General features: G+C 41.1%; 1 protein-coding gene across 5 annotated transcripts in view; it reads left to right on the forward strand.

The window, feature by feature from the left end:
• LOC122548553 (cullin-9) overlaps window positions 1-18,535 on the forward strand; it is a 199,871-nt gene that overhangs the window by 98,630 nt on the left and 82,706 nt on the right. For 4 of the 5 annotated variants that reach the window (XM_043687355.1, XM_043687356.1, XM_043687358.1 and 1 more), the window contains 7 exons: window positions 1,776-1,966; window positions 3,271-3,494; window positions 5,223-5,460; window positions 7,163-7,268; window positions 10,591-10,818; window positions 12,169-12,298; window positions 15,903-16,074. In XM_043687355.1, coding sequence (XP_043543290.1) covers window positions 1,776-1,966; window positions 3,271-3,494; window positions 5,223-5,460; window positions 7,163-7,268; window positions 10,591-10,818; window positions 12,169-12,298; window positions 15,903-16,074 — 1,289 coding nt within the window. The remainder of the gene's footprint in view (window positions 1-1,775; window positions 1,967-3,270; window positions 3,495-5,222; window positions 5,461-7,162; window positions 7,269-10,590; window positions 10,819-12,168; window positions 12,299-15,902; window positions 16,075-18,535) is intronic. The other variant, XM_043687359.1, reaches the window with a different exon arrangement.

Below are 18,535 nucleotides of genomic sequence, written 5' to 3' on the forward strand. Positions count from 1 at the left end.
GGGAGCTGACAGATGAGGGGATGGGGCTAGGGGAAGGTAGCTGGAAATGCAGTAGGTAGATGAAGCTGAGGGAGAAGGTGATAGGTCAGAGAGGAGGCTGGAGAAGGTAGATAGGAAAGATGATGGGCAGATCGAGAGGGCGGTGCCAAATTGGAGGCTTGAGACTGGGATAAGATTGGCGAAGAGGAAATGAGGAAACTGGTGAAATCCACATTAAACATGTGGTTGCAGGGCCCCAAGGCGGAAGATGATGTGTTCTTCCTCCAATGTTTGCATTCATTTCAAGAGTGCTGGAATACAAGAGCAGCAACATCTGCTGGGGCTGTATAAGGCTCTGGTCAGACTGCATTTGGGATATTGTGAGCAGTTTTGGGTTCTGTATCTAAGGAAGGATGTACTGGCATCGGAGAAAGTTGAGAGGTGGTTTATAAGAATGGTCCCAAGGATGAAGGGCTTGTCATGTGAGTAGCAGCACTTGTTGGAATTTCGAAGGATAGGGGATTCAGGCACCTATTGGAAGCTTAGAGTACCGAAGAGGCCTGAATAGAGTAGCATGGAGTTGGTGTTTCCATTAGTAGGAGAGACGACAACCTGAAGGCAGGGCTTCAGAGTGAAGGACAACCTTTTATAACTGCGATCAGGAGGAGGTGGATCTGTGGAACTCATTGCCACCGAAGGCTGTGAAACCCAAGTCATTGAGTATATTTAAGGTAGAGGTTCTTGATTGGTATCCCCATACCAATCAGGGTTACGGGGAAAAGGCAGGAGAATGGGGTGAGAAACATATCAGCCATGATCAGAAGGCAGAGCAGATTCGATGGGCCGAATGGCCGAAAGCTGTTCTTATGTCGTATAGGAGGTTATCACAAGACAGATAAGACAGCATCTTCCTAATTAGATATAAACTTCTGGTCTTCAGAATGTGCGCAGCAGGAAATGTGCTGATAACATAAGTACACTTACAATGCAAATCAACTGGAAATGCAGGGCAGATTGGACCCCTTCACTAGAGAACATCCAATTGATTGTACAGCTATTTTTACCATTTGTGGTGAATTTCTGATCCGAAGCATTAATGATTATTTGACCTCTCCTAACCTGGTTAAATGTGAATGAGTGAGGGGGTGGTTGGAATTTTGGACTCTGGCAGTAGATCAGTACTTACACTTTGTGGTCTCGTTTGCTTTATGTGCTATTTTAAATATGCTATAATTTTATTTTGTCCACCATACAGTTAACATGAAGGAGGGAAAGTGGGTTGCCAAGTATAAGTATAACGGCCATGGTTCAAGTAGCACATGGGGTCTGAAGGTTGTGGATTCAAGGTCCATGCCACAAACCTGAGTACACAATCTAGGCTGGCCCTCCATTGCAATACTAAAGGAACCTGACTGTTTTTATCCACTCAGGTGGATGTGAAAGGCTCCTTAGTATAATCTAGAGAAACTGCAGAAGATGTTACCTGGTGTCCTGCTCATAATTTTCTCTCAAACAGCAGTGCTAAACTTGATATCATATCATTGTTCTCCTGTAGTTCATGAGGCTTTGCTGAATATAATTCAATTGTTGCATTTCCAACATTACAATAGTAAGTATACTTGCAAAGTATGTCATTGGCTGTGGAGTATGTAGTACGCACTGAGAACATGAGGTTCAAGGCTTTTCCTTATAAAACTAGTGACAAGGATATTCTTGCAACAATACCTTTTCTGCTTTTAATTATTTAATATAGTTCTTAATAAATTAGGACACAAAGCTAATGTTTACTTCAACAGACTCTGAAAATCTTGACTGGAGCCAGTAAATACGACATGCGAACTAAAAGTGTTCGGCCTCACCTGGCAGAAGCTGACGCCCAGATAATTCTTGAAATCTTTGCCAGTATTGGTTCAGCCTCTACCCAGGATTCCAAAGGGCTGCTCAATGTTATTCCTGCTGCTGTTGCGAAAATGATGAACACCTCAGGGTAAGGAGCATTCTCAGGGGACACTGTTTCATTGGTGTTTGTTTTGTTTTCTTGTGCATCCATATTTCTTCCTGAGGTTGAGGTCTTTGAAAATTCTCCCATCTGTAATGCATGGCAACTGCACTTGACCTCTTCTTGTTCCCTGTGCATGCTGGTTATCTTCTGACAGCTGCTTATCGAGCCTCTCCCAGTATAAGTATTTCTGCCAATTATCTACAGGCCATTCACCCTGGAACCAAGTGTTTGTTTGTGTGCTTTCTGGTGGGAATTACTAGATTGCAATAAAGAGGAGGTGTGTGTTCAGATTTCTTCTATCTTTTGCTTCATGCCATGTCAAATGTACTACATAGTCAAATAATTGTGACCAACTACTCAGCACAATCCAGCAGTAAAATCAGGGCAAGTTTAAATACCATGTTTCCAAACTTGGCAGTCAAATGGCAACTTGAGTATTAGGTGAGCCATTGATAGTTTGGAATTCAGGGATATTCCTTATGTAAGCTGTATTCCAATAGCACGGTTGTATTTATTGCAGTTTGTAAATTAGCTTCCTGAAAAGTGCCAAGTCCATTCTTATTTTAGTGGGGTTACTGTGTACATTTTGTTTTAAAACAAACTTTGCTTGTCTCCTCTCTTAACCCTCAGGTTTGAATCTCCTTCCCCACTTCTTCCCCTCTTCACCCTACTGCCCTCCCCACTTGCCATCATCTTTATTTACACACTGGGTGCCCTTCCTGAGCCTCCCAAGTACTATCTCTCTGACTCCTGAGCATTCACTATGGATTTGGGTTCAAAAGAGAGACAGGAAAATGGAGGGACCGATGTGGGTGTTGGGAAATAGTGAGCAGGAGAGTTGGGTAGTGAAGGTAGTAAATGGGTTAGAAAGAAAGACCAAGTGAGGAGGGCGTTTGGTCAGTAGATTCAAGACAGTCTAATAAGCTTAGAAAGTAAACACTACAAGTCAGGGGCATAAGTTGTCCATATCAATGCTGCCTTAAGGGCAAATGAGTTTTATTTAACACCTTTTCCATATTTATTTTGGAACACAATGTTATATGAGCCATTTCTGCATTTATTGAATAGATTTGAAATTGTATTCTTCAAGAAGTGTTGAAACTGTCTTGAGCAGCAAATGTTATACTGTTTATACACTTGGATGTTTCTGAAAATGCTATTAACCATTGGATTGAAATAAATCCTTAGTGAATACTAACATGATATTGCCATCGTGTAGAATTGTGTGGACTCACCCGACACCTGATGGTATTTTTCCCTCTAATTGCTACCATATTCTTCCCTTCTAGGTGTTCCTCTGCAGTTCAGGATGGCTTGTTAATTGTTATTATGCTGGTTTCTAATCACAAAAGTCTTGCAGAATTATTGGTATCGTGTGACATCTGCCCAATTCTGTATAGCTGTATTGGAAATGGAAGCAGTTCCACAGGCAGTCATCAACAGATGCTTGCTATTATGGCCCTCAGTAACATCTCTCTGAACCACAAACTCTCCACTGGAATTGAGAACAAAGGTAAAAGAAGTTGGTGCTTTAAAATACTATTAAAATATACAATAGTTTCTGCATGTAGTGTTTGTTCAGGTAAGCATCTTTTAATGCTGGCAGTCTTCAGTACTGAAATAGGAAGGTTATGCTTCTGTTACAAAGGGCAATGGTATAACTGCAATTGGAGTACCATGCACAGAATTGGTCACTTTACTTAATGAATGATGGTAAATGCTTTAGAATTAGTTCAGAAAAGGTTCACTTGATTAAAAGCTATAATGAGTGGACTATCTTCTCAGAAAAGGTTGAACAGGCTAGGCTTTTTTCTGATGGACTTTAAATATGTTGGAGGTGACTTGTTTGAAATGTACATGGTCCTGAGAAGCCTTGACAGGCTACATCTGGGGAGGATGTTACCTACAGAAGAATCCAGAGCTAGATATTACTACTTAAGAGATCACCCGTTTGTGATGTGTATTTTTCTCGTGGTTGAGATTCTTTGGAACACTTTTCCTGAAAAGATGGTGGAAGCACAATCTTGCACAGGTAGGTAAATTCCAGTTTAGTACGGTTGGAAGGTTATTATTGATTGGTGGGAATGCAGATTTGAGGTTACAATCAGATCAGTCATGCTCTTTTTGAATGGCAGAGCAGCCTCAAGGACTGAGTGGCATACTCTTCCTCCTTGTTCATATTGTTTGAATGAGCCATTTATGTTCCTCAGTTCATTGTGCCAAAACCTTCTCACCATCTCCAAGGCATGAGTCAGGAGTATGGTTAACTTGCCTGGATGAGTTCAGCTTCAATAATGCTCAACAGCCTTAATACCATCTAGGCCAAAGCCTGTGTGATTGGCACCCCTGGCATCTCTAATCACAGCGTTTACCCTCTACAGGATCCACTGCACTAACTTGCTTTGACTTTTTCTAGAATACTTTGCAAGTTTGCAATCTGTATTGTCTAGAAAGACAGGCAGTATGCACATGGAAACACCACCACTTGCATCCTTCGTGTCACGCTTTCCCGAGTTGGGAATATTTTGTCTTTCTTTCATTGTACCCATATAAGATACTGGAACTCTCAACGCTGTTAGCACTTTGGAAGTCCCTTCAGATTTAAGACAGTGCTCCGTTATCAATTCACAAGTCTGACTTGGAGGATTAGAACTAACTTTAATTATTTTTTTCATTTTGATCCTCATTAAAATCTGCATATAGACCAAGCATGTTAGCTTGTCCATTTGCCGTCTCTCTCACCTATAAAACCTTTTGGGGAATTTTTCGTAGATTCAAGCAAGTTGCTGCAATCAAGTCTGTTTTATATTCTATTGACCATTTGAGATGAACTGTTTATTAGTTTATTGTTTTTTTTCAGGATTTTGGTGTATTTTAATGAATGCAAACAGCTGTATTTCCTTAATTGCGATTTGTAGCTCTGATGAAATGAACACGATTGATAAACTTAGCGATGTGAGTTATTTTAGATTTAGGTTATTTGCCCAAAAAAAATGAAAGATTCCAAATATTTTACAAAGGATTGATCTAAATTATCCATTAAAGTATCTTTAGATAAAAAGATTCTGGATTAATGTTCCACCAATTGACTTAATGTGGGACACAGCTGAAATACAATAATTAGCTGCAGTGACTCATGTTTTAATTGCAGTATCACTCCTAAATAATTAATTGATATTTCCCTGCAGGGAATACTTATTCACTGGTTGACTAATAGTGAAGTTATTATTAAACGTTTCAGGATCAAAAGAGGCTTTAAATCTCAAGGATGCTGAATTGAAGATGCTGCTTGTGAGTTTAAAGGAGCAGAGTGGTACCAAAGAAATCATTCTTTCATTGGAACGTTGGATTTGTGATGAGACAACTGGGCTGGAAACTCAAATTGAAGACATCATGAAAGATAAAGAAGCCTTCCAGTCACTGTTGCAGGGATTGGACCATTTCCGCTCTGAGAAAGCTGTGCAGCAAGCTATCATACGGTATATGACAGAGTATTGAAGTAGCTTGTTTAGATAAAACCTGGCTAGATAGAGAGTAAAGCTTCCTGTACTTCAGAGCAAGGTTTTTCTCTTAACCTCATTAGAAGTTTGGTCTAAACATAAGAGAAAAGAACTGAACTCGAATTACGATTTGGAGATGCGGTAATGGACTGGGGTGTACAAAGTTAAAATTCACACAACACCAGGTTATAGTCCAACAGGTTTATTTGGAAGCACTAGCTTTCAGAGCACAACCACTTGATGAAGGAGCACACAAGTGTCAGGCAATGACCATCTCCAATAAGGGAGAACCAGGCCATCTCTCTTGCATTCAATGGCATTACCAATGCTGAATCCCACAGCACTGTATCCTGGGGATTGCCATTAATCAGAATTGAATTGGACCAGCAGTATAAATGTTCTGGCAACAGAAAAAGGTCAGAGGGTTGGAATTCTGTGGCGAAAATCTCTCTTCCCATCTCCACAGTGCCTGTAAACTGTCTATAAATCAGGAGTGTGATGGAATGCTCTCCACTTGCCTGGATGAGTGCAACTACAACAACACTCAAGAAATTTGACACCATCCAGGGCAAAGCTGTCCACTTAATTGGTCCCTCTTTCACCTTATTAAATATTTATTTCCTCTACCACTGATGCACAGTGGGATGGTGTGTATCATCTTGCAGACTAAAGTAACTTGCTACTCTTCCTTCAACTATATCTTACAATTCCTTGCCTTCTATCATTGAGAAGATCAAGGGCAGCACTTGCACAGGCACACCACTGAGGTCAGAGGCAGCGATACAAGCTTGCCTCCAAGTATCCAGCAGTCCTGATGTGGAGCTGTCCTGCTGTACCTTCATGCTAAAAAGTAAATATTCTGAAACTCCTTTCTGTAAGTACTGTGGATGCCCCATACCCCATAGACCACAGTGGTTCGAGTGCAGTTTGCTGCTACCATCCCCAGGGCAGTCAGGGATGGCAGTAAATGCTGCAGTAGCCAGCAATATCCACCAGCCTCCGAAGAATTTTGAAAACAATATGCTCAGCACTGAGATCCCATTATTCTGAACCCTCAGTATCATCTCCTTGTAAGCCTGCCAATATTCTGAAACTGATTTACCTTAAAGTACCTTTTTTAACTATTTTTGATAGATCACAACTTAGTAGAAGTGGCCTAAGCCTAATACAATTTCTTTTCCCAGTTGTGTATTTTTGTTTGTTCCAATTCCATATTTAGAACATCCAATCTCTTAGAGTTTGGTACACATTGACTGAAAATATTCTCTCAGGCAATTTGAAAATTATGCACCCAAAATACCTTTTATACTGATATTCATCCCAATTTTATTCACTTGTTCAACTTTGATAGCCTAATTTGATCATTCTTATAACATATCATCCATACTTTCAGCTGTAATTTGTTTCAACCAGGATTCAACCACCTCCCTCCACTCATCTCACCTGAACACTTGTAACCACAATGCAGAGCTGTTAATTCTATAGTCCTTTAAGCCATTATATTGAGATTCCAAGTTTCTATCTGTACCGTCAGCTCATCTGCTTTATTCACATCACTTCTTACATTGAAGTCTTTACCATTAATCATCGACCAATTGATTAATTTATTTGATTGCCTTTTTTGGGTTTGATGAAGTCAAAACTAGCCTTGAATAACCTGTCTTGTTTGGGTCTTCTTTAGAATTTTGAGCAAGTTTTTGGATAATTATCTTGAAGATTTGTTGCCCTGGCATGAAAGCATCGAACCATGTTTGTCATCCATGAGCGCCTATAATAATGACAGAGAGGTATGATAGAAATGTTGTAAATTTCCTTGTGCATCCTGCTGTTTTGTTGATCTACTTGTACCTTTTAACCCACTTTGATTGTAAACTACTATCTATGTCTGCACTGTACTAAGATCATGATTCAGTTCACTGTCTCAAATTCTACTTCAGTTCTTTCCATCTGGCTAAAGGCAGAGGCACCTCTTGGCTATCAATTCTCCCATCACCTTTGAATAGACTTTGAGCATTCAAATTTGTATTGTCCTTCTCAGTGCTCTCTTTCACCTTTGATTCTGTTCTGGTTTTCTGCATTTAATCAAGGTTTCTCAGTTGTCTAAAACTATATAAAGTAGAATACTTTATATTTTCTTGTGATGGTTTGGAAAGTAAATCTGGTATCTGATATAAGTGGGAGTTTTGAAATCTATCATAAAGAACGGTTATGTAGCACCATTACCAACTAAGCCTGCCAAGTCCTGAAGAACGAGACTATTACGCTGGATGTGTGTTCAGTGGTGAGAATGAGAAAAGAGGGTAAAATCTATTTTCCGTTGTCATTACAAATCTGTCACTCATGAATCAGTCTGTTACTATACTGGTAGGATTGACCATTCTACCATTGTTATGGATTATAGATTGCTCCAGTTTTCCCCACCACAGACTAGCCTGCAATTCCCTGGTTTTCCTCTTTTGCCTTTCTTAAAAAAAAAAAGCTGAATGAGTGGCAGTTTTCCCAATCCAGAGGGACAACTCCTGTATATGGGGAACTCTGAAAGATTATATTAGAGCATCTACAATGTGCTCCCTTACTTTAACACGGTTGTATGCACAGAGTCATGTTCTGGGGATTTGTCACTCTGAAATTTTGAAATTACCAATGTTTTACTTGCATTAATTCTGTTTAGTCCTTGTCTCTGACCAACTAATTTCCTTGGGTCTTTGGGCAAGCTTCTTTTCTATTGTAAATACTAAGGAAAAGTAATTATTCTATTTGTTTCCTGTTTCCCCTGTGACAATACTGTCACTTTGAGAGGTTATTTTGACCTTTTTTTCCCCAAGATGTAAGACAGAGGAAAAAAAAATTGAGGGGCCTTGGAGTTTAGGTTGGAACAATGGAAGCCTCCTGGGTGTGGTCAGCTGTCTCAGACCAGGCTTTCTACAGCTTTTCTTAGTTTTTAGGTTTAGTTTTAAGTAGAAGTCTTTAGGTCTCAAGAGTTGGAAGGTTCAGTGAATGTCTCCTAGCTGCTACTTTCTCCACATTTTTTCTTTTGATTTTTTTTCCTCCTGGATTGGAGAACTGCATGTGAGAATCTGTTTGAATTTGCACTTTTTGCCAAGGACTGTGTTTGTGATTTTACTATATTGTAACAATTAATTAGTAATAGGTGCTGTATCTATTATTCAGTTAAGTTATTCTAAATTACTCTTTCTCTTGTTTATATTTTAACTATATTGTTTAAATAAATTGTGTTAGCGGGTTTTGAGAAGATTTGTAGCTTAGCTTGAGGTTCTGGATGTTTTGTCTGAAGATATTACCTAGTAGGGTGTCGAAACGTCTGGAAATGAACCTTCCATCTCAGCAAGCAAACCTACATCCACATCCATAAATTGTGTTTTGCTTAACGTTGAGTAGTTTGACCAGTCACGTTACATCTGAAACAGTGCTTCACATCTGCCTTTAAAATAAGAAAAGATTAGGGTCTAGGTTACCTTGTTAAAATACATGCAAGGGTCTAGTCTGGTCCATATTTATTGACAGTATCCCCATTTCAGTCATTAGTCAACCAACATTGCTCCTGACCACAGTCTTCTCTTTAATGTAACCATAAAACTTGTTCTTTGATTTTTGTTGTCCCTTGCAAGGTCCTTTTATAATTCCTTTTGGTAGCTTTTATGAGCTGCTTTGAGGCCCTTTGCTAGTTTTTGTATCTTTCCCATTCAGCAGGATCCGTACTGCTTTTAGCATTTTTGCAAGTCCTTTCTTTAGATTTTATGCAGTGTCTTATCTGTTTAGTTTTTCGTGGTTGTTTTCTTCAGTGAAGTAGAACTTTTCCCTCTGGGGGACATAAACTAGTTTTGTATTGTTAAATATTTCTTTAAACAGTCTCCACTGTTCTTCAATAGTCTTACCTGTTAGCAGATTTAGGGACAGCCTCTGTCTCATCTCATTAAAGCCAGCTTTACCTAAATCGGAAATTGTAGCAGCTGATTTGTGCTTTTCACTTTCAAACGCTACATTGAGATTGGTAATGTTATGATCACATTCTATTCAAATGATAGAACAATAGTCCAGGTGGTTTGTGTTTGATTAGTTTATGCTTCTTACAAGTAACAACTGACATTTTTTTTAAAGACATATGAACCTCATAAGAAATGATAGATACTTTAAAGATGCCAACTTGAAAAAATATCAACAGCATTGCTGTGTGCACGTTCGCATGCCATCATGATAAACCTTTGCCCTCAACTGGCACATTGAGGAAAAGGAGTTAGTTGAGAAATTTACCAATGAAATTTATATTGCTAACCATTTGCAAATCTAAGTTTACCGGTCAACATGTGCATTGGGATTTCTACAGGCCCACACACGACATGACCTGCTTTGTGTATCGGGCTCCAGACATCTGCTCACTGTTGAAGCCTGTGCCGAGCAGTGATGTATCCGAATGATCTGTGTAATAATAACTACTTCAATCAAATCCTAACTGTCCATGTCATGTAAATGCCAAAGTTCCTACTGTGTTGCCGTGAATGGTGCTTAATTTAGCGTTACCCTGCTAAATGAAGGTTTCTGAATGTGGTTTGAGCAAAGGTTGAAGCTAGCTGTCTCGCGATACTACTTTGCGGTTTTAAAAAAAGTCCACTAATGGATACTGCTGTTAACGCATAAAGGTGTTCTTTACTTCCTCACAAATGAAGTGGATGGGTTTTGGTGTCAGTGTGGTAACAGTTATGTGAAAGTGAGTACTGTAATGCTGAATATCAGTCAAGTGCTGGAAAAGCTCAGCAGGTCAGGCAGCATCCAAGGAGCAGGAGAAACAACGTTTCAGGCATAAGCTCTCCATCAAGAATGTCCCATTGCAATTTCAATGTATAAAATCTTTGAGTTGATTTTCTCATGTTTGAAGTAGGTATTCTGGTTAATATGGCTTCCTTGTCTTACTGCAGTCTCGGGGCATAGTAATCAGTTGCATTATTCTGACTAAGTGGTTAATTCAGTGCCATCTGAAAGTTAAATTGTGGAGCTTTCTGGTTTTGCTGCCTGTCTGGAGTGCGCTTGGGAATGTGTTAACTTGGATCAATTCAATCTCAGAATTGAAAAGCTTTTATTCTGTACCTGCAGGTACTACAGGATTTCATTAGGTTTCTTCACAGGCTAGCAACAGTAAACAAGGATTATGCAGTTGTCATGTGTCGACTTGGGTCAAAGGAAATTCTGTCAAAGGCACTGGACAAACACAGTTCTGCTTTGCTGCTCGCTGGAGAGCTCCGCGATCTTGTCAGTGACTGTGAGAAATATGCAAGTCTTTACAAGAAAATGACCACTAGTATCCTGGCTGGGTGTATACAGGTAATGAAGTTGTTCTCTGCTCTTTTCAGTTGCTTCTGTCTGGCAATTTTTATTTTGGAGTATAGTTCCATGGGGTGCTGTTGTCCCGTCAGAACCTTGTTCAGGTGAGTCTAGGGCAGTGTGTTGATAAGCTGTGTTCCTATATGTAAAGCTTTCATATCTTAGTCTGATATCTGTCCAGGGCTACCTCCAGATTTATGGTGTGGAAATTACTGCCTTTTATTCTTTGTCCACCCCTGTCTTAAGACCCTCACAGCCCTGTTCCCATTTTATCTTGACTCAGTTGAAGAAACTCATCACAGCACAGTTATTCAGCCTGGGAAATTTTTGATGTCTGTCACTGTTTTGCATCTGGTGAAACAGTAACTCGCTGGGGCCATCCAAGGAGGAGTTGCACCATTTTAGTGGAGGATATGCATCCTGTATCTGATACTGAATTGTAGAATTATTACAGTGCAGGCAGAGGCTATTTGACCCATTGTGTCTACAAGTGGGTCGCCAAGTAAGCATATCATTTAGTGCAATTCTCCTGCCATCTCCCTGTAACTGTGCATGCTGCTCCTTTTCAAATATAAGTCTAGCCACTTGAATGCTTCAACTGCTGAAATGTTGGCAAAATCTTTTTCTTGTACTCCAGACGAATGTGAGAATACCAGCATGTTTAGTCAACTGTATTCAAGTTCTGTATACCAAGTAACTGAATTTAATAATCTACATTCTAGTCTGGCTATGAAACCACTCTGCATGAACCTCTCAATACAGACCTGTGGGCTACCACACAAACTCTATGTTGTGTGTTTGATACATTTTTCTGGGTTGCTACAAGAATGAAAACAGGTGATCATTTATTATCATGAAAATGTTAGACTGAAAATATCAGCAGCTGAAATTCTTTTTTGCTCTGAGAGAAGTAAGAATATCTCTTCTCCAACCACCCCACCCAACCTCATTCTTGTTTGTTTTTTCTCCTTGCCTCCCTGCTGTAAGCAGAGTGATGATTCTAAGTAATGTTCTTTTTCCGCTTTGGCTCAGACTGCCCAAAGCTGCCGCATGTCATGTACACAGAATGGGACTCAACCAAGTCTGTACACTTCAATGCCACAGTGTGATTACTGCCGAGTAGCCATGATTAGCGAATGAATAATGGCGAAGTTTATTGCCTGAAGGCATTTTTCCCCTTCTTTACTTCCTTCAAACCGAATGGAATTGGATTTGTGAGTTTGTTGGATATTGTTGGAGTGGGGTACAGGTTGCTTCTGGCAGCCTCTGAAACAAAATCAAATTCATGGGATGAAGGGGATTTCCTTATTCTGCATTTTAAATACATGATTTTTTAACTCCCACTTGCAGATGGTTTTGGGACAAATTGAAGAGCACAGACGCAGCCATCAACCAATCAATATCCCCTTCTTTGATGTATTCCTGAGGAACCTCTGTCAAGGTCTGTCCGAACGGCTCAATGATAACAGACTGAATCACGGCAAGTTTAAATTACATGTGGGGCTAAAAGAGAGCATCCTTTTTCTATCTATCTGTCTTTTTAAAATAAAAATGTTATAATCCAGTTTTGCTTTCCTGCTTCTTTGACAGAAATGTGTATGGATAGTTCATTTGTAGTTATGTTGATTTCACAATCCATGCAATCCCTGCATTAAGTTTTTTGAAACTGAGCTCCTGATTGTTCTAATGAACACTGTCTCTTAACAGATTAGCTCGTAGTATTTGATGCCTGTGTTTGTAGCTAACTGAATTCATATTTATCTCACTGCCATTGGTCTCAGCCTATCTGAAACTCATCTATTGTATGGACTACTGACCACCTACTTTTTGAAATAATGTTATAATGTTGAAAAAATTAAAGAAGCAAAAAGGAGCATTATTTGGAATATCAGTCATCTAAGGTTTATGGCAAAAGTTTAAGGTAATTGGATTCACTCACTTCCTTTGGAAAGAGGAAAATCGGACATTAAGTAATTGAGAAAAAATGTCATGCAGTTAAATAATGGGCTGACATGATCAACAGTAACTGGATTGTTCTGAACCACCATTATTCATGCTATCCATTTCAATGGAAAATGTGACTAGCAGTGTATTCATCACCAATGAGATGAAGTGTATATTTAGTGTGTTGCAGTTTGCTTAGAAATGAAAGTTTATACACTGGGCAAAGTTTCAAAAAAAAAACTAGGTGGAAGAAAAGTATGGTGAGAAGCTTTTATGCCTAGGCCAAATAATTAGACTTCTGCTGAAGCATAAATCAGGGGATGAAGAATTGAGGCAGACCTTCAGTATTACATGTATTCCTAATTTCCAGATTAAAGCAAGGATGTTCAAACGCTGCAAGTGGGATAGAGGAGGGGAAATCAACCTGATACCTAGCCTGTGTCATCTGAGCTGTGAAGAGTGGTCCGGGTATCTGAATAGTTTACTCTAGGGAAGGCAATGCGTAAGTGAAATCATACCAATCTGAAGCAGGAAGATGATAAAATTGGCATTTAACAGCTGACATTTTCCTAAACATAAGAACTGCTGGACACTTGGTCGGAGTTAGAACATAGAAAATGTGCAAATAAACGGTGTAGATTTAATTGCTTTATGTGGAGAATGGTCATTATGTGGCATGTACGGTACCAAGTGACAGGTAAATAGGAACTTTATTCAAGAGTGTATTAAATTGATAATTCATTGGGCCACAGAGGAGTATTCATTACTGATACTGGTCAGGTGGTTTACAAAGATCTGACCTTTGGATATTCTTTTGCTCAAATCCTTCAATATTTTCAGCTTGTGCATCACTTTACCAGAATTTCAGGGATGATTTTGATTGTGTGCGGTGCTTGGAGACATACTGATACATTGGTTGCTTTTTATTATTCAGGCAGTATGGGCTTCATTGTCCTATCCCTAATTTCCCCTTCAGAAGGTGGAAATGAGCTGCAGTCCCTGTGATATTAATATGAGATTTAAATTTCCATACAAAGTACATTCCAAACCTATCCTATTTAACATTGGTAGTGCTGCAAAGTGCAAGGGAGGGAGTTCTTTGTCAGGTTGGAGTAGGAATTTAGAGAGACCATATACAATTTTGGTCTCCTTACTTGAGGGATGTAGATGCATTAGAGACGGTTCAGAGGAGCTTCGCAAGATTGATCCTAAAGATGAGGGGTTTGTCTATTGAAGACATATTGATTAGTTTAGGCCGATACACTCTTGGAGTTTAAATGAATGGGATGGATCTATTTGAGGTATATAAAATGCTAAAGGGGGATTGACAATAGATGTAGAGAAGATGTTTCCTTGTAGTCTAATCCAGAGACACAAGTTCGTAGGTTTAGGATAAGGGGTAGCAAATTTCAAACTGATGAGAAATTACTTCCAACGAAGCGTTGTGAATCTGTGGAATTCACTATCCCGGACTGTGGTGGTTGCTGGAACATGAAGTAAATGAAAGGAGGCAATAAATGTATTTTGATTAGTAATAGTTGAAAGGTTACGAGGAGGAGATACGAAAGTGGAGTTGAGGCCAGTTTGATATCAAATGATGAGACTCGAGCAGCTTAATTGCCTACTCCTGCTTCTAGTGCTTCTGTTCTTGATCAGATGCAATAGCTTTTTCCTACTTCTTGGTTCCCCTCTGATGTGACAATACTCTCTCTAATCTCTTTATGGTGAATGGACCTCTGAAACCTGAAGTCAGGGTGTTAGTATGCTGATTACACCAATTGGTGTGTGCCTGATGATGGGTATTAAAATTTCTCATCTATAGTACAATCAGTGCCCTTGCTGCCCTCATTGCTGCTTCCAGTTGGTGTTCAACATGCTGAAGCACTGATTCTTCAGTTGAGGAAAAACATCCGGTAGTGCTCAGCAGGAAGGTTCCTTGCCCAGGTTTGAACTTCCATGATGAGATTTCATGGGGTCCAGAGTCCAACACAATGTTGAAGACTCCCATGCCACTCTCACCTGACTGTATACCACAGTGCTGTCTCTTCTGGTGGGTTTCCCATGCTGAGATGTAACTGGATGGTGATGGCAATGCCTGGGATTTTAGCTAGAAAGTATGATAGAAAGAGAGGATAACTATGTCAGACCTGTGTGACAGTTCTCCTCTCTTTGACACAAGCTCCAATAAAGAAGTGGTTACAGGATTGAATGGAGAGGGTTTGCTTTGTTTGCTTGGTACAACTGAATATCTTGTCAGGTTTTTTAAAAGGTCCTTTAATAATCAAGCACTTTGCTGAGAGTTTGGAGTCACATGAAATCCAAACCAGGTAAGGATGGCAAATTTCCTCCTTAAAGATATTAGTGAACCAGCTGGGTTTTGCAACAATGTGGATGTATTGAGTATTTGCAATGTGTTCACCTGAATGTGAAATATTCAGTAAAAGTTGTGACTTAAGTAAACCCCAAATGTATTCCTGTGTGTGGTGCGTATTGGTTTGTGTGACCAATGTGGAGTACTGGTACCAATATATTTAATCCAAATGACAACTGATACTTGCATTTGGGGAATATTTATTTTCAGAATGCCTAGTGAGCTGGGGTGGCTCAGTGGTTAGCACTGCTGCCTCAGCACCAGGGACCCAGGTTCGATTCCAGCCTCGGGTGCTCATATGTGTGGAGTTTGCACATTCGCCCCGTGTCTGCATGGGTTTCCTCCAGGTGCTCCGGTTTCCTCCCACAGTCCAAAGATGTGCAGGTTAGGTGAATTGGCCATGCTAAATTGCCCGTAGTTTTGGGTGCATTAGTCAGAGGGAAATAGGCCTGGGTGGTTTACTCTTTGGAGGGTCGGTGTGGACTTGCTGGGCTGAAGTGCCTGTTTCCACGCTGTAGAGAATCTAATCTAATCTGACAAATGGTGAGTTGGAGGAGGTGGTTCAATCTTGGGATTTTGGTGAGATTTATGGCTATTTGAATGACACTGAATTAATCCAAGACCACTTAATGAAATCAATCTCTTATTTTGTTTTTTTTTTGCTTACTTTGAGATGTTTTGTTCAAACCTAATGCATTTGAAACCTGCTGAAATGTTGCACGGATTGATTCCCTGGCTGGTGGTTACTATTCCTTTCTTCTTTGTGTAGGTTCTAGTGTGGAGTTGAAAGAAGACAAGTGTTGGGAGAAGGTGGAGGTATCCTCCAATCATCACAGAGCGAACAAGTTAACTGACAAAAACTCTAAAACATACTGGGAATCAAATGGCAGCACGGGGTCCCATTACATTAATATTTACATGCACAAAGGGGTGGTTATCAGGTAAGTTTTGAGAGCTTGGATTTTATCACGAGGCTTGTCTGTATTGTAGCTGAAAATGTGTTGCTGGAAAAGCGCAGCAGGTCAGGCAGCATCCAGGGAACAGGAGAATCGACGTTTCGGGCATAAGCCCTTCTTCAGGAATGAGGAAAGTGTGTCCAGCAGGCTAAGATAAAAGGTAGGGAGGGGCGTCGGAAATGTGATAGGTGGAAAGAGGTCAAGGTGAAGGTGATAGATCAGACTGGAGTGGGGGCGGAGAGGTCAGGAAGAAGAGTGCAGGTTAGGAAGGCGGTGCTGAATTCGATGGATTAGACGGAGACAAGGTGGGGGGAGGGGAAATGAGGAAACTGGAGAAATCTGAGTTCATCCCTTGTGGTTGGAGGGTTCCTAGCCGGAAGATGAGGCGTTCTTCCCCTAACCGTCGTTTCGCTGTGGTCTGACGATGGAGGAGTCCAAAGACCTGCATATCCTGGGTGGAGTGGGAGGGGGAATTGAAATGTTGAGCCACAGGGCGGTTGGGTTGGTGGGTCTGGGTGTCCCAGAGGTGTTCTCTGAAACGCTCCGCAAATAGGCGGCCTGTCTCCCCAATATAGAGGAGGCCACATCGGGTGCAAAGGATGCAATAGATGATATGTGTGGAGGTACAGGTGAATCTGTGGCGGATATGGAAGTTTCCTTTGGGGCCTTGGAGGGAGGTGAGGGGGGAGGTGTGGGCGCAAGTCTTGCACCTACGGCGGTGGCGGGGGAAGGGGCCGGGAGTGGAGGTTGGGTTGGTGGCGGGTGTGGATCTGACGAGGGAGTCACGGAGGGAGTGGTCTTTACGGAATGCTGATAGGGGAGGGGAGGGAAATATATCCTGGGTGGTGGGGTCCGTTTGGAGGTAGCGGAAATGACGGCGGATGATGCGATGAACATGGAGATTGGTGGGGTGGTAGGTGAGGACCAGTGGGGTTCTGTCCGGGTGGGGGTTGGAGGGGCGGGGCTCAAGGGCGGAGGAGAGGGAAGTGGAGGAGATGCGGTGGAGGGCACCGTCGACCACGTCGGGGGGGAAATTGCGGTCCTTGAAGAAGGAGGCCATCTGGGTTGTACGTTTTTGGAACTGGTCCTCCTGGGAGCAGATGCGGCGGAGACGAAGGAATTGGGAATATGGGATGGCGTTTTTACAGGGGGCAGGGTGGGAGGAGGTGTAGTCCAGGTAGCTGTGGGAGTCGGTCGGTTTGTAGTTTCTGTATTGTACAATGACATAGTAGAGCTTTGAAGCAGATTTAATTCTGCATAGAGCTGCTGTGGACATCCTAACAACTGCTGTCTTAGCTGGACTCCTGTAATTCACTGTGTAGTAAGGACAAAACCTGCAATCCTGTTAATCTGAATAAACGTTTCATTTTTTCCAGTACTAATTCACCCTTGAAGCCAGTGACTTGATCAGCATTTGAATGTTGTATTTGACTAAACACTGATCTTGTTGGATATAAAAGTTGAATCTCCTGATAGCTAATGTGACCAACTGCTGTCCTCTGGTTTAGTAAGTTAATCAGAGTGGGCAGATGACCTCACTGAAGCAGAAATGAGAGGGAATGGGGAGTGTGAAGGGAGGGGTTTCTTGCAGTAAGGAGGGGTATTGGGAACAATACCTCAGCAAGGTGGAAGGAATGAACAGAGGACAGGTTTGGCAAATGTGTGGAAGGAAGTACCACATTTTTCAAGGTTGTGGGGATTGTATAAATATTTCTGTGGGTGCTGCAATTCATTTCTTCTGTTGCAGCACAGAAGAAATTCTTTGGTCCATTGTGTCTGTTTCAGTCCTCTTCAATAGCAACATGATTAAAACCATTCCTCTGTGCTTTCCCATTTTTTTCTCTATTCGGATAATTATTTGATTCCCTTTTTGAAGAACACAATTAATTTGACAACCACCACACACTATGGCAGTATATTGCAGGTTCTAATCACTTGCTGCATAAAAGTTATTTTCCTTAAGTCACCTTTGGCCAACTCTTGAAGGGAAGCCAATGTCGAACTGGGAGAAGAAAACTGTCAGGCATCCAGTGCTTTGACCTGCCAGCAAAGGTGGTTATTCAGGAGCAGGGCTTCAATACTGGTTCATGCAGCTTCATGGAGGATGTTGGTCCAACAATCCTCCCTTTTGACTGCCAGGATTTGACATAGGCACCACTGATGGAAGCGCTGAAGGGATCCTGCTGCTGTGCCATAAGATTTCCCCTATTGCTATGAAACACTCTGTTGGACAGGAAATGATACACCTTTGGGCAAGGTGGGATCTGAGCCTAGACTTTCTAGCCCAGAGGAGGGACACTACTAGAGCACAATGACACTATGGATAAGCGCTCAAGCATTATACCTTCTGGTTAACTTTGTAAGGCTCTTGTGGTGCAATGGGTAATGAACCTGGACTTTAGGAACAAGTCCTACCTGTCCAGGAAGGTCACCATATACTTGAACA

Source organism: Chiloscyllium plagiosum, chromosome 3 (assembly GCF_004010195.1).
Source record: "Chiloscyllium plagiosum isolate BGI_BamShark_2017 chromosome 3, ASM401019v2, whole genome shotgun sequence".
NCBI classification, from domain to species: domain Eukaryota; kingdom Metazoa; phylum Chordata; class Chondrichthyes; order Orectolobiformes; family Hemiscylliidae; genus Chiloscyllium; species Chiloscyllium plagiosum.